Here is a 16746-nt window from a genome sequence, read left to right as displayed (position 1 = left end):
CCAATGTGTTTCTTTTTTGTTTTTATAAAAGTATTTCCTTTGAATGAATCAGTCAGTTTGAAGATGGAAAGATCAAAACAGAACTGAGCTAGGCTGTGTTATGTAATTAAGTACTGTTATTTTTAACTGTAGCAGCAGATTATTGTATGATGAACAGTTCCTAAGTATTTCCTGTCCCCAGCACTATTGTAAGCAGTTTATACATGTTTGCTCCTCAAAAGAGCCTGTGGTGTAGGTGCAGAGAAGTTACAGAACTAGTTCAGGGTCACAGCATCAAGTCACACAGCTGATACACACAACTGATATTTGAGCCTAATCTGTCTGGTCTAGCATCGGTACACTTAACTCCTTATCTTCATCCCATATGAGCCAACAAAGACAAGTCAGTAAAAGAAAAAAACATGTACATGATTTTTTTTTATCTGAAGGTAGTAGGTGACTGTTACAGAAATATGTAGCATGCACAAAAACACATAACAGGAAATATGCTAGAATAAAGTCTGCAACCCAAAGATGATTTCTTAATATTTTGGCCTATTTCCATTTGAGTCATTTTATAGACTTATATAAGATGCTATCAGTTTAGTATTAGTTTATTACTGTTTATTAGTTTACCGTTGGCTTGCTTATTCTACATTAGTTCCGAAAAGGCTTTCAAAAACACATAAAAACATAATCTAGCATAAGTTGAAAATAAACCATGCTATTTTTTTGTGGAATGAAGGGGAAATTTTCTTGTAAGATTCTGTTTAACATGGAAAATAGGATGGTAAGAGTGTAGGGTAAGTGAATGTTGATTGGACATTATTTAACTTGTAATGAGAAGATAAGGTGGTAGAATGCGTTTTTTCCTTTATAAGATACAAACATTGATTTCACTTAATTTTGTAGGCATACTTTTCATAGAATGTGCATTGATCCATGGCTTTTGGATCACCACACGTGTCCCATGTGTAAACTTGATGTCATCAAAGCCCTGGGATATTTGATTTCTTAACATTTTTGTCTATATTCAATCTTTGCCCTGGTTCTTCCTGAAGGATGTGATGTCATCACTGACCAGAGGCAAGAGGGATAGACTAAATACTCCTTCTAACATCCTTCTGGTTCTCTGAAGAAATTTTCTTCTTCATTAAATTTGAAATAAGACATTTCAAAAAAAATGAACTAAATTTGTGATTATATACTAATATGCTTGATGTTTTCTTAGAAAGTTTGTGATTACTTAGAGCACTATATTTCAGTATATTACATTGCAGAATGCATATGTGTTGGTCAATCTTGTATAAACAAAAATTATGAAATGTTTGAAATGGAAAGAGCCCCAGATGTTTTCTGGCTCAAGGTGCACATCTGGCATATGAAGAAGTCAAAGCCAGTGTTTCCTGACACCAGTTCTCTTGATTCCTGGGTTTAGAGTCAAATACTATTGGGGAAATGTGTCCTGCTTTGAATTTTGCTCCATTAGTTTGATACTTATATTCTCATAGAACCTTCCTCAGAAAGCAGACACTAGGGCAAAGTGAGAAAGCATATAGTAGCAGCCAAGCCATGTGCCAAATGCCATACACATTATTACATTTGCCCCTCACAGCCCCGTATGAGGTAAGTACTGCACTATCTCTATTTTGTTACTTAGAAACAAGTTTGTTTGCTTATTTCCAGGATCCAAGCTCTTAACTACTGTCCTACCCTAAAGGGGAAACAGAGAAGAAAACAGATTTTTTTCTAGATTGTTCTATTTTTATCATTTTTAGAGTTTTTATATAATTAAATTAGTATCTCAAAATACTGATTAAATAGTAAATAGTTTTGGAATAAAGATCTTTGAAAGAAGTAATGCAAACATAAAATATATTTTTCTTCTTGCTAAGCATATTTTTAGTTTCTTCTAGTGTTTATTGTAGTTAGGACTACATAGTTGGTTTTTTTTTTTAATAATCATTTTATGCTTCTTAAAGCCATAATGCTTAAGGCTGCAGGTCTACTTAAAGAGTTCTCTTACTTTCTAGCTTAGCGTATCTGCAAGAGTTGAGAGACCACTATCTTAACCCAATATAACTTCCTATGAATTATATTTTTCAAGTGTGAGTTCTGGAATGCCCTCATCATAGGTACAAAGAAAGGGGGAAGGGTCAGCATTGAAGAACTGTCTTATTTAAATCTCATTTGCTTTGATATCTAGAAAATTTGTCTTTTCTGTAGAATTCCATAGTTTTTCATAATGATGACTCTGTGTAAGATGCTATAATATGCTTTCTTCGTGAACTAGGCTCATCCCCTCTCTGCTCCAGGCAAGATGATGAGCTTTTCTGAGACAGATTTTACACAGTAGAATCTAGGGAGCTTGACAGGTGTTTTCTTGGCAAATTTTTCCTTCTTCCTTTTCCCTTCCCTAGATATACTCTGAAGCTTATTTAAAGTAACTTACTTCATGAGTCAGTAAATTTTAAACCTGCTTGATATTTCTAAAACTGTATAAAAGGAATTTCACTGACAATTAGTATTAAGAGTTTAATACTCATGAGTTTTATTTTTGGAAATGTAATTTATATATTGAAAATCAAGATTCTTCATTTTACATAAGAAGCCCCCTAATAAGGTTGGGTTGTTTCCTGAGAATGTTGAAAGCTAGAAGATGTATCCTCAGAAAGCTTAATATCTTGTTAAAGAACAGAGACCTGTAGTAACTTTAGAGCAAACTCAGTAATTAACTTGTCTTTAATTTTTTTTAATCTTTTCACAAATGTGCCACTCTCTTTAAATCCATTTGCCCCTCCTCTGTTGGATTCTATAGGTAGTTATGATACACTTCCATGTAGTAATATAACTAGTTGCCACTCTAGGCTGGTAGGCCCGGACAGCCATTTTTGTCCCAAACACAGCATGGCAAAAGAGGCTGTAGAAGTGTGGAGGAAAGAGGGTTTTCTGTGCCAAATGTGTGTGGGGAGGGACAGGGAGCTGTTTTTTAGAGGGGCATCCGAGCTGGATGTTGAAGGATTTCTCTGAGAGATGAGTAGTCTGCCAGGGTGTGAACAGTGGGGTTTGAGGCTGACAGATAGTTAAGTTTGGCAGGTATTTAGAGAAATATCTGGAAAATACCATTAGGGTGGGCTGAGCAAATTTGGACATGATGCCAACTCAACAAAATTTGGTGTGTGGTATGTCAGGAGATCTGAGTGTTCATTATTGATGAGAAGGCTGTACACAGTACTCAGGAGATGTGGGGTGTTCTAGTACACAGGTGGAGCTTCAGTGGAAGCAGCAGGCCAGCATGCCCTTGGCCCTGAGAGCCCAGAGGAAGAGAAGGAGAAACAACAGTGTAGTGTGTTCACTGGAAGCAAAGGTGACAGTATTGGGCAAGGCTCACTGTAAACCCACAGTCACCCCTCATTTCATAGGCCATCAGCAGTTTCATTTAATCACAACACAGCTTTGATTCTGGCATTAATCAAACAAAGTTTCTGGATAGCCCCCAAATTTTGGGACTTCTAATGTAGTCTCAAATGTAGTCTCATCCTGGAGTCTCAGCCCTTACTTTTATTATTTTCTTCTTTAAAGCAGCAGATAGAAGAGGGGGGAATTTTGAGGCAAATTGACAGCTAATATTTTTAAGTGAATGAAAATCCAATCTGAAGCCCTGTGTTGTTCAGAAACCTTTATTTCTGAAACCCTGTCGCCTCACCGTAAAACAGTAGAACCATTCCAGGCAGTGATTACAACTCATGGCCAAGGCCAGAAGTGATCTGCAGCAGACAACCAAGCTGATTTCCACCATCAGTTCAGAAAGGCAGCAGTTTGTAACAACACTTCACTTTCTGTCAACAAATAGTTTAGTTTAAACAGTGGCATTGCTTATATTAGGGGAAAATGGTTTTTAGAATAAAAATGTTTAGGTCCTGGATAGTTGCTTATTGAGAAGTAACTCATTGTCTGATGATGCTAAATGAAGAAGACATCAATGTACTTTTTGCCATATTTTGTGGATAAGTAAACATTTTCTATGAATTATGAACAAAAGTTGATATGCTTTGATTGTGTTCATTAGAAAAGACATTATTTTGTACTAACTCTCAAGGGAGAGCTTGAAGATGTCCAGGAGATGCCCACTCCAGAATCAGCCCCTGGAAGTGTTTTGGCTGCAAATTTGATTATTACTGTACAAGATGGTGACAGAAATGATAGGAGTGATTCATCACCCTCCACTAATGAATCCATGCCACAGGATGAATGTACATTTTAAAGAAGATGCAGATGAAAACACAGCCTTACTAGGTAAGAAGTTGCAAATTCTAAAACAAACTGACATTAATCATTGAAAGAAAATGAAGAAAAACATAAAGGAAATACCATTTCAATAAATATCTTTTAGAAATTTTTGGTGTTTAAGGATGGGGAGAATGTGTTATTAGGTAACATGTTTTATTTTTCTTAGTGTATGAAGCTCTTTATCAATAGGTACATTTTTTTTAATTTATTGACTTTGAAGAGAAACATCAATTTGTTGTTCCACTTATTTATTATTGGTATGTGCCCTGACCAGAAATTGAACCCACAACCTTGACAGATCAGGATGACGCTGTAACCAACTGAACTATCTATCTAAGGCTCTAGATAACATAAATTTTGTATATCTGCATAGTGTTATATTTTGGGTTTACTATAGTCAGTTCTTCAAACCATGCCCTATTGATGACCTTTTGTCAGTTAAACTTTCATTACATATTTACTACTTGCTTGTTTTCTGTCATTCTCATAGGTAAAATAGAGTAAATCGAATTTTTAAATTATTACTGAGATTACCTTCTTTCATATTTGTTGGTCATTTTTTTCTTTTATAAATTGTTTCATTCTTGGCTTATTTTTCTGTAGAGAAACTGATTTTTCATATTGATGCCAAGAGCACTTTGATCTTTATCATATGTATTATATATCATCACCACCACCCCAATTTCTGTATCCTTTGACTTTCTGACCTGTTTTGCTTAGATATAAATTTTAGATTTTTATCTAATATTTGTGATTTTGCATTTTACATTTAAATATTTAATCCACATAGTTTAAAGGGAGATTGAGCTAATCTGTTTTTCCCCATGTTTAACCAATTATTCTAATATTATTTAGTGAATAACAATTATTTATAAATAATATGTTTTGAGATTTGCAAGACAACACAAATTCCTGCATCTTTATTCTTTTTAAAAAATTTCTGGCCTGTTCTGCATTTTTTAAGATTAATTTTGACTGTGGTAATTGTTTCCTTCATATGGTGGCCCTGATCGCAGCAGGACAGTAAGTAAGCCCTGGCAGTAATGTCATTGAGGTTATACTACCTGCCTAAATTTAATGTTCCTTTTGTGTATTTGTTTCCTGAATTGGACCTAAGTTACTGTATTTCTTTTTCTTATTTTTATTATTATATATTTTTTTACCTTCTAAGTTTAAATATGTACATAAAATGTAAATATAAGGAATTCACTAAAATCACTATTAACAATTACTGTTTAACTAAGACTTGTAAGCAGTTATTTGAAAATGAATCTTCGTTACTTTGGGGATATCTGATTTATTTACCCAGATTTGGAGGCAAAAAAGGAGTAAACTTTTTTCTTTCCAAATCTAGCTAAAATACTCTCTTGTATCTCTCTTTGAACTTCCCATACAGGCAATATGGGGTTATTCGCATGGTCAGTTTTTCATTTGTTTAAAGCATATTTTCAATTAAAAAATAATGTTTCCTGCAGTCCTCAAGATAATGTGAAATTTAATATGGTGTTTCATTTGTTTGTCTACTTAATAAACATATGTATTTCTCACATCATTGTCCTTTTAGCCCAGGCATACACTATATTATTTAAGTGCTGCTAGAACATTACAGTAACTAGTATAGTTTTCTGAAGTCATAGAACATAGTCATAGTTTCTGCTGATTTCTTTTTTTTTTTAAAGATTTTATTTATTTATCTTTAGAGGGGAAGGGGGGAAGGAGAGAGGGAGAGAAACATCAATGTATGGTTGCCTTTTGTGTGTCCCCTGCTGGGAACTGGCCTGCAGGGAACCGGCCTGCAACCCAGGCATGTGCTCTGACTGGGAATCGAACTGTGATCGTGTGGTTCGCAGGCCCGTGCTCAATCCACTGAGCTACACTAGTCAGGGCTCTGCTGATTTCTTTTGCATTGATGACCTTCATATAATGCCACTGGTTTGAGTATATTTAACTTTACAAAAGTTAGGTAGCATTTACAGAAGGGCATTGAGATTTTTTTTAAAATTTTTTTATTGATTATGCTGTTACAGTTGTTCTATTCCCCCCTTCATTCCCCTCTACCCTACCCCCATCCCCACCATTACCCCCCCTTTAGTTTATGACCATGTGTCTCAAGTTCTTTAGATTCTATATTTCCCATGCTATTCTTGCCCCCCCATCTATTTTCTATCTACTGTCTATGCTACTTATTTTCTGTACCTTCTCCCCCCTTCTCCTCCTCCCACTCCCCTGTTGCTAACCCTCCTTGAGATCTTCATTTCTATGTTTCCACTCCTGATCTAGCTGTCCTTTTAGTTTGCTTTTGTTTTAGGTGTGGTTCTTAATAACTGTGAGTTTGTTGTCCTTTCACTGTTCATGTTTCTTTAACTTCTTTTTCTTTGATAAGTCCCTTTAACATTTCATATAATAAGGGCTTGGTGATGACGAACTCCTTGAATTTGATCTTATCTGAGAAGCACTTTATCTGTCCTTCCATTCTAAATGAAAGCTTTGCTGGATAGAGCAATCTTGGTTGTAGGTCTTTGGATTTCATGACTTGGAATACCTCTCTCCAGCCCCTTCTTGCCTGTAAGGTCTCTTTTGAGAAATCCGCTGACAGTCTGATGGGCACTCCTTTGTAGATGACTGTCCCCTTAGCTCTTGCTGCTTCTAGGATTCTCTCCTTCATTTTAATTTTGGCTAATGTAATGATGATGTGCCTTGGTGTGTTCCTTCTTGGGCCCAACTTCTTTGGTACTCTCTGAGCTTCCTGGATTTCCTGGAAGTCTATTTCCTTTGCCAGATTGGGGAAATTCTCCTTTATTATTTGTTCAAATAAGTTTTCCACTGGTGGCTGTGCCTTTCCCCCTTCTGGTACCCCTATAATTCGGATGTTGGAACGTTTAAAGATATCCTGGAGGTTCCTAAGACTCTCCTAATTTCTTTGAATTCTTGCTTCTTCACTCTTTTCTGTTTGGCCATTATTTGCTTTCTTCTGGTCCACTCCATTGATTTGAGTCCCAGTTTCCTTTTCATTGCTATTGGTTTCCTGTGCAATTCCATTCATTTCAATTAGTTTCGCCTTCATATATTTGTCTAATTTGTTGCTATAATCAACCAGTTCTGTGAGGATCCTGATGACCAGTGTTTTAAACTGTGCGTCTGAGAGTTTTGCTATTTCTTCATCACTTATATTTATAGGCTCTGAGGCTTTGAGATCTTCTTGAGCCATTTTTGGTCTGTTCACGCCCTTTAAGTGTAAGGAAGGGAGCTTTGGACTCCCAGGTTGCTGGGTTGTGATGCTGTATGTGGGGGCATGGTCAGAGCGGGGAAATGGCGCACCCTCTGCTGTTTTGCACCGCTGGGTAGGAGCAGAGCCTTAGGTGGTTCACCAGGGCCAGGCCACTCAGAGTTGCTGGGTTATGATGCTGTATGTGGAGGTGGGGTCAGAGCAGGGAAATGGCGGCGCCCTCCCTGCCACTTGCCGCTTGCTGTGGGGACCCGCTGGGTTCCGGTCCAATCGCCCACTCCCTCGCCTGTCCACCTGCACACAAATGCGCGACCACAGTCAACCGGCAGCCCTGCTCCCTCACTGTTTCCCCGCGGTTGCTTGCTTGGTCAGTCGCTCACTAGGTCCAACCCTGCGCCTGGATTCTGCACGCCTGAGTCCGTCTGACCGAGTTTTCCTGTGCAACCCCGCTCCACCAGCTGCTGGTTGAGCGGTCAGACTGAAGAATTTGTTGTTATCAGACTTCTGAAAAGTTCAATTTTCTGTGTTCTGGCTGTGTTTTCTGTTGCTAATATTTAGTTGTCTCTAAACTTGGTTGTGTGAGAAGGCACGGATATCCACCTATGCCTCCATCTTGGCGGAAGTCCCTAGGGCATTGAGATTTTTAAAGCCTCTGATTTCTTCCTTTTTTTAAAGATATTATTTATTTATTTTTAGACAGAGGGTAAGAGAGAGAGAAAAACAGGGAGAGAAACATCAGTGTGTGGTGGCCTCTAACACACCCCCTACTGGGGACCTGGCCCGCAACCCAGGCATGTGCCCTGAGTAGGAATCAAACTGGTGACTCTTTGGTTCACCAGTCAGCTCTCAATTTGCTGAGCCACAACAGCCAGGGCTGATTGATTGATTGATTGATTGATCTTTAGAGGGGAAGGGGGGAAGGAGAGAAACATCAATGTATGGTTGCCTTTCGTGGGTCCCCTGCTGGGAACTGGCCTGCAGGGAACCGGCCTGCAACCCAGGCATGTGCCCTGACTGGGAATTGAACCGCGATTGTCTGGTTCGCAGGCTCTCTCTCAATCCACTGAGCTACACCAGCCAGGGCTACAGCCAGGGCTGATTTTAAGATAACAGTTTTCACTATAGCTTAGAAATCATGCTATTTTTATCTAGGAAAGTCAACTTTTCATAGTATATACTGTTGGAGGGTATAATTCTAAGGCACATAATCATGGAATAACTTAATTTCATAATGCCATGTGGTTTCTTTTGATTTCTTATTTCCTATTTTTGTTTGGATAAAATTAAATTATTTTGTATCCCATGAGCATATAAAAGAGGTAAAAACATGTAAGTTTTAAGTATTGGAAAATTAGCATAACTGGTTAACCTAATCTCAGAAAACAGAGTCTTACCTCTTGGGGGGAAGATTTTTGTATTGAATTCTTTTTTTTTTTTTAAGATTTTATTTATTTCTTTAGAGGGGAAGGGAAGGAGAGACACATTAATGTATGGTTGCCTTTTGTGCGTCCCCTGTTGGGAACTGGCCTGCAGGGAACCGGCCTGCAACCCAGACATGTGCCCTGACTGGGAATCGAACCGCAATCGTGTGGTTTACAGGCCCGCACTCAATCCACTGAGCTACACCAGCCAGGGCCTTGTATTGAATTCTTATTATTTTGATGTTGTCAAAGCAATGTCTAAAATGTGAATTCCCAGAGGCAGTAAAACTGAATTAATTAGGACTTTACTGCTTTATAGCATGTAAAAACAAAAATTTAATGGAAGTTTAAAAAATTTTAGGGAAACTACTTCAGAGAGGAAAGCCTTGCCCTTTAAAAGGGTTGTTTGCTTACTTACAGTGTAACTGCAGTAGACATGAACATCTTTATACTTTGAATGAATGTAGGAACATTTATATGATTATGTGCCAAACACTGCTTCTTAATATTTTGATAGGCTAAAAAAAGTTACAAGACTAGGGAAGTTAGCAAAATTGCCTTTCTCACTAAACATTCTACCATTCATGTGTCCTTCCCTTGGTTCCAATTAATGAAGTTTTATTATTTACATTTCATTCTGTGGCTTGGGTTTATTTTCTAATAAACACCAAGAAGAAAATTGGACTTTTTAAAAAAATTGCATTGCAAAAGTATTTCATTGGAACATTTAAGTAAATAGTACGTTCATTATTTTATTTAAAATAAAGTAACTTTTTATACTACTGCAATTTATTTGGAAAACCACTTTTGTAATAAATACTTAAATGGTAAACATATACTTTACAGTATATAAAATTTACAACAATGAGGGGAGATCCCCCAAAATGAGTTTATTGATAAAAAATTGTATATGTATTCTTACATGTTTAAATTTCAGTCACCTTCAAAGCACTCTCCATTTAATGTAATACATCTGTCAAGATATTTTTTCCACTGCTCAAAATAGTTTTTGAACTCATTGATTTTGGTGCTAAAAATTACTTCTACCATTTTTTATTTCACCTCTTCCACCCCGGCAAAACATTTCCCTTTGAGGACTTTTTTCATTGGGTGACATTGGGTGAATAAGGATGATGATGCACAGAGGTCATCTATTTTTGGTCAAAAACTGCTGAACATTCAGCATGGTGTAGAAAGGTGTGCTTGTAAAGCACCCATCATGAAATGGACAAACATGTGAGTCTTCAGAATTGTGCTGCAATGAAAAAAAACCTGGCCTGCTCTACATTTTTTAAGATTAATCTTAAAATCATTTTGCCAAGTAAAAGAAAGTCCCATCAGAATTTTTATTGTAGTTGAATTATTTTATAAATTATTGATGCTTCTGATTTTAAAATTAGCCATCCTGGAAGAGGAAGTATGTTTTTTCCAAATTTGTAATATTTAAACTGAACCAGTTTCTCATTTTTTTTACATGCTTAAGATCTGTGAGGAAAAGATTGAAATATTAGAACTTAAGTTTTAAATGGGCACCTGAGGAAGAAAGACTGCGCTGTGGAAGGAAAGGAAGGCTCTGTATTTCAGAGAATTACAAAGTTGGGAGGTCAGTCTCTTACAGGCATTCTTCTAACTAGCTCTCTAGCCTCCTGCTTGGAGTAAACCACCTTACAAGGCAATGCCTTTGTTTATACACAACTCTTATTTTTAGGAATTCCATTGTGTTGAGCCAAAGTGCATACCAATGTAATTTATGCCATTGCTAGAAGTCTCCAGAAAGGAAAGGAAATTTGCCTCTCTAGTACTTGGCCACCCTTGAGATATGTAGACAGATAAAACTTGTATCCTGACTAAACATCCTTCAAAAGTGGTCTCCTGCCCTGGCTGGTGTAGCTCAGTGGATTGCAAACCAAAGGGTCACAGGTTCAATTCCCAGTCAGGACACATGCCTGGGTTCCAGGCCACATCCCCAATAGAGGGCACACAAGAGGCAGTCACACATTGATGTTTCTCTCTCTCCCTTCCTCTCTCTCTAAAAATAAATAAAATCTTTGAAAAAAACAAAGTGGTGTCCAGGTTTTTCTTCATTCTTGTTGCCTGTAGTGCATTAGTTTGTCAGGGTCCTTCCTCAAATGCCCTCCTAACCTAAAATAATATAATTTCAAACTATTGAAATAAACAATTGTTTCAAACACTAAAAATTAAATTGTGTAAAAAGAAACTAGGTTACAAAATAACAGTGGCAGATCACAGTCACCAGATAATGTGTTTCTCTGGTAGTTTTCCTTCCATTGTCCAGTTTACCTTGCACTTAGCTCTAATGTAGGTGGGTTCAAGTAGTTGGTTCTTCATTTAAGGAAGTATTCTATTTTTAAAAACCTTTTGTGCTGAAATTATTTTGTACTACTTTGCTTAGTAATTAGACTTACAGGATTTGAATACGAGATTTTCTTCCAAGATACTTTCACCTCTCTGTGCCTCCGTTTCCTCTTCTATAAAACGGGGATAATATATAGTGTCCACCTTGGGTCAGTACATATTGCCTGATACATGGTAGCTATTGGTTTCATGGGCAGTGACCTTATCACCACCACCACCAAAGCTACTTGTTTTACTTTGGAAACATACTCTAACACCAATTAAGATGGCATCATATTTATATGTTGATTAGGCTAATCCTGGAAAGCATCTCATACTACATATGACTTGACTGTCTGGAATGGGTTGCCATTTTTACATAAGTTTTATTTAAAATTTTTTGTAATTTGTTGCTTGAATTATAATTTCTGAGTAATAGTGTTCATTTAATTGAAGTTCAGAATATGCCAACTGACTAATGGCTTTTGTCACTTTGTTGTAGAAATGGGCGGGAACAACCTTCAGCATGGAGGACCCATCTCCTAGCACATTAGCCACTGATAGCAGCATGGACAGAACTTTGAGTTAAAGGACATTTTTTTTTATTTAGCACATAGTTTGTATATTTGAAAATAATGTACATTCTTTTACCTTTCATGTCCTGATTTGTTATACAAAGGTCTTAAGATATTTAATCTTAGAGACTTTTTGATTAGTGTCATATTTACCTACCAAAGTGTATCATTTACAGTAAATAAGGTTATTCCAGACTATTTACAGAAGAGACCACTAGGGAAGGCATGCTAATGTCAGGATGGGCAGTGTTTCTAAATACTAGACTAGTTACTATGGTACTATATAAAAAAGGTTAATCCTGTCTCTCAAGGGTGGTTTCGTACTAAGCACACTGAATTTAGACTAGTTGAAACAGAACTGTGTAATTCTGTAAATTGATCACATTGATTTTTCCCTAGAGGTAAGACATTTTTAAGAACATTAAACTTGTAACTAAAATGAAATCAACAGCTTTCTGGCACGTTGATATTATATATGGATTTCAAAACCTGAGAACACGTTTCCATTGTTGCATTACCTAATGTGACACTTTGGTGGGAAGTTTGTTCATTTTTTTCAACAAATAAAATTACTAAGAACCTGTATTTCACATGAGCATTAAGTTCTTCATTGCCTTGTTAGGAAATCAAGTAGAGAGACTGATTTTCTTTGTAAATGATGAGTGTAATAGATTGGTTCCAATTACAATTTAATATTTACAGTTAAAAGGGTGAAGGATGGGGACTTTTTGGTTATTGTAATAAACAAGTAACCAGTTTTATTAATTTTAAAGCAGACTTAGTGGCCATCACCTTGTTTAATCATCTTTTTAAAAAATTTTGTGTATTCTTGTAAGTGAAAGGAGTACGCAAATATAAAGCATTCGGAGATTGTTATCCAAAGTGATAAAGACACACACCCTGCTTTTCTGTCACTTTGTTAGAGCTGGAAGTTGAGGAGGATGAGAGAAAATTACTTTTTATTTTTTTATTGATATTTTAGGGAAAGATTTGTTGTTTCACTTTTTTATGCATTCATCCATTCATTCTTGTATGTGTCCTGACCAGGGATCTAACCTGCAACCTTGACATATTGGGATGACAATCTAAACAAATGAGCTACTCCTCCATGGCCAAGTTATTTTTTTTTTTTAGAACTTGAAATTGTAGTCATTTGTTGTTTTGTTTCTAATCTAGTTACTTATGTGTATCTTTTTTTGTGTGGGGGTAAAAATGTTTAGTGAGAAAATATGTTTTACAAAATTTAAAGAATGTATTCTTAGAGCTGTATCTAAGATATAAAGTTTTAGATATTCAATTTTTTTCACACTATCTATCATACTTTGATTGCAGCTATTCATAGTGAATTGAAATATTTAATGAGTGAAGTTTTTTACTGAAGTAAACTCTGGCCAGATTTCAGTTTGAAGAGCTATTAAAATAGAAAATGAGTTGTACTTCAAACTCTCATTTAAACAGCCTCAAAGTATGTTTTCATAATAGTCATCATTTTAAATCTGCCTTGTCTGGTTCATTGTGAATAGGAAAAATGTGTCCTTGGTTTTATACCAAGTAAACCATTTGTACTTAAAGAAACATACTAGGGAGAAATAACCCTAACAGTTTTTTCCAGTAGCCAATGAAGCTGACTTCTAAAAGGATAGTGTAAGTTCATAATCAGGGACCATCAGATAATAGCTTTCCTTAATTCAAAAGTTTGAACACTAAATTATGAACAGAAGAGATAAGAACTGAGGTTTCATCTCTAGAAACACAGATCCTTAACAGCAGAAAAAAATAGAAGATAAACTTCATTCAAAAGGAAAAAGTTTCCTTTGGGGTAGGTATTTTATAAGATGGAAATAAATAGGAAGAGTCAAATACTACTAGAATTGGAGCTGAAAACATAAAAGTTGAAAAATTGCCGGGAATATGGAGAATGTAAGTGAAAAGAGTATACTAAATCAGATTGTTATTATTTATGGTAGTATAATCATTTTCCTTCTAATAATTGTCATAAAAGCTGTTCATTCACAAATAATGTAGAGAGTTTTAACTTTGAAAGTTGGCAGGCAGCCTGTGAAAAAGGCAGTGTCCATGAATGTGAAGCATCCAACGTGGTCCCCTGCCTGCCCATGTGCTGCTTTGGGGTGCCCCTTCAGAAACCAGGAAAGGCTGGAGAGGCGTGGAAACAGGACCAGGTCAGGTAATTCCCTGCATGCTGTCTTTTTAGGGATCTTGACTATACAAAGCCTTTCCAGAAGGCTTGCTCCCTGTAGTTACTGAGGAATGATGACAACAAAAGGCCGAATTGCAGTGCTTCCATCAGCAGTTTGCTCTCTCTGTGGGAGCACCATGACAAAATCTCCTGAAGCGAACCATTGGTCTGACCTCAGTAACAAGGTGGAAGCTTCATGCCTTGGGCAACCTAGGCTCCAAATAGCTCAGGTATTTTGAACGAAAAATAATTAGTGCATCTTGGACAACACTAGGCCTTAAATTAATAACAAAGGCCTCTCTGTGTACTTTGTGATGTACTAACTGACTCAAAGACAGCTGGAATCGTAAGGATAATAAACCTTCAAGAACCAGTGTATCCCCATCTGGATGAAGGACCCAGTTAAGATAGCTTAATTTGGCGAGTTTCTTCTTTTGAGCACACTCATATTTATTTGTTCAGTGAACGGTGAGATTAAATCATTACTGATTTAATTATTACTACCTTGAACATGAGGGGATTGTATATATTAGTTAAAAAAGAGTTTTTTAGGCTTGATGTAAACCCTATTTTCGGATTTACAAAGCATAAGATGTTGGTCTGAACCAAAGTGAGTCTTGTGGCATAAAATATGTTATGCTTCTCTGAGAAAAGCCACCTACACCTTTCCTAGTTTTTGAGGTTTTAAAATACTTAAGCAGTTCACTTTCAAAAACACTGATACATGTATTAGTTTAAAAGTGACATTTTTAGTGTCATAGTCATACCATTGGAAATGGACAAAGTATTAACTTGTAAATTGAGAAAAGTACTACATTAATTTAAAAGTAATATAACACTAAAAAGTCAATCCATTCTTTTTTGGTGAGTTGTAGGTTTGTGTATTATGGGCTAATGAGAAATCTGGGAACACCATTAACTTCTCTGCACTGATTGCAACATTATTGAATCCCAGGATTATCCCAGTGATTTTGGAAGTGGCTTGGAGTTTTTCCTGAAAACAGCAGTGACTGCAAAGAGGAGATAGAAAAAAAGTGTCTTTAGGTAGAAGATGTAAGAATTTTAATGAATGTGTAAACAGGTCTTCCATTCATTAGTTTTCCAGATACCCTTAAAATGTGATCTTAGACGGATATCACTGAAAATTTTATTTAATATATTGGGTGGGGTAAAAGTAGGTTTACAGTTGTCATATGGAAACTACATAGAACTGTAAACGTAGGTTTTGCTCACCATGTAGGTATGTATATGTAATCCCTCATTCTCCATGGAAAGGTGAATGAATCATTACAGAATAAGATGGTGTGTGCTACTTAAAATTATGTGAAAATATACTCAAGAATACAAAGTAATAACCGTTTTTGATACCATTTCTTAACATGGTTTATGTGAATAATAACTGTTAAAGAAAACTGTTTGAAACAGTTATATTTTAGGATCGCAAATATTCTTTTTGAAGTAACTTCTACATTGTTAGTGTTCTTGTCTTTTTTTTAACAGATGGTTTGAAGATATTAAAGCAAAAAACCGGAACTAGAAAATCTGGAGAATTCAAGATGTGTTTAAGACAAAAAGTTAAATTGAACTCATCTGAATACACTTAAAAGTTGATTACATAAAAAAGGGGAAAAAAGTAAAAATCCATGGAAAGTTAATTGTGGTTACTGAATCCCAGCATTATAGTTTCTTATATTTCAGGTAAATTTTCCTCTGCTTTTAAACCTGTTTAATTAAGAACCTTTTGCTGATGTTCTAAATATAAATCTTAAATCAGGTTTATATATTATGTTCTATAAATATAACTACTGTTCTTTGTAAGCTATTTGAAATAAATTTGAAAGCCTTTCCTCTTTCAAAAAAACACCAATATTGTGATCTTGAGATGATCAGCAGCCATCACTCTATTCAGAGTCCATGTCTGTGAATTTGCCTAAAATGTATTTGTAACCTGAAAATCAGTATGGGTAATACTTTTGCAGTTGTTTGTGGACATGTACAGAGCAGTAAAAATTCTAGTTGCCTGACATACATGCTCCAGTTGAGGAAGATTCTTGTTTCAGCTCTCAAACTGTCAACATGTAACCTTTTCATGGTCTATTTATTGCCCCAGTTTGTATTTTTTGTCCATAGTTTCACATTTATAAATGGCGCCCAAGTATAGTGCTTAAGTGCTGTCTACTTGTTCCAAGCACAAAGTTGTGATGTGCCTCACAGAAAAAATGTATGTTAAACTTTGTTCACACAAGAGTTCCAGTGCTACTGGCCATGAGCTTAATGTTATCAGAGAATCAGGAACCTAAGGTAGGTTGTTACCAACAGTGACAGTGGTTGAAACTTTGCTATTCCAAAAGTATTTTTGAATAATGAACCTTTTCCCCCAATGCTAATATGCAAAAAATAGTGATGCTCACTTTAAGGTATTGAGAGAAAAGCAGGTTTGTTGCCATCATTTCAGATGTCTGATGGTACTCCTCTGTTACATCAGCTTGGGTCCTTACTTTAAGCAAATGTACTTATAAATCTCTTACTTTTATAAGGTTATCTAAAATAAAATTTGTTATAAATCTAATACTACTTCTCTTTTGCCAATATACAAGATTGAAACTTCCTACCACTGGGCTTGGTTTTCTTAAACTTTTGCTGACAATTAGACTGGAAGGTAATTCCTGTTGAACAGATTACTTCCTTATAAGTATGTGCTTG

General features: G+C 36.0%; 1 protein-coding gene and 1 non-coding gene across 2 annotated transcripts in view; both read left to right on the top strand.

Moving 5' to 3' along the window:
- The window catches only part of RNF149 (ring finger protein 149), a 51640-nt gene extending 35028 nt beyond the window's left edge, over positions 1–16612 (top strand). The window contains 5 exon segments of the mRNA XM_053664663.1: positions 4079–4225; positions 4227–4275; positions 13891–13914; positions 13917–14031; positions 15544–16612. Coding sequence (XP_053520638.1) covers positions 4079–4225; positions 4227–4275; positions 13891–13914; positions 13917–14031; positions 15544–15580 — 372 coding nt within the window. The 3' untranslated portion in view covers positions 15581–16612.
- LOC119057999 (small nucleolar RNA SNORD89) lies at positions 14107–14222 on the top strand. Its single transcript, XR_005084176.1, has one exon. It is a non-coding gene; the product is annotated as a small nucleolar RNA SNORD89 (small nucleolar RNA).
- Positions 16613–16746: the final 134 nt, after the last annotated feature.

The sequence above is a fragment of the Artibeus jamaicensis genome, unplaced genomic scaffold (assembly GCF_021234435.1).
Source record: "Artibeus jamaicensis isolate MK-2021 breed Jamaican fruit bat unplaced genomic scaffold, CSHL_Jam_final contig_384, whole genome shotgun sequence".
Lineage (NCBI taxonomy): Eukaryota > Metazoa > Chordata > Mammalia > Chiroptera > Phyllostomidae > Artibeus > Artibeus jamaicensis.
Note: the sequence above shows the minus strand (reverse complement) of the source record. Positions and strands in the feature narration are given on the sequence as shown.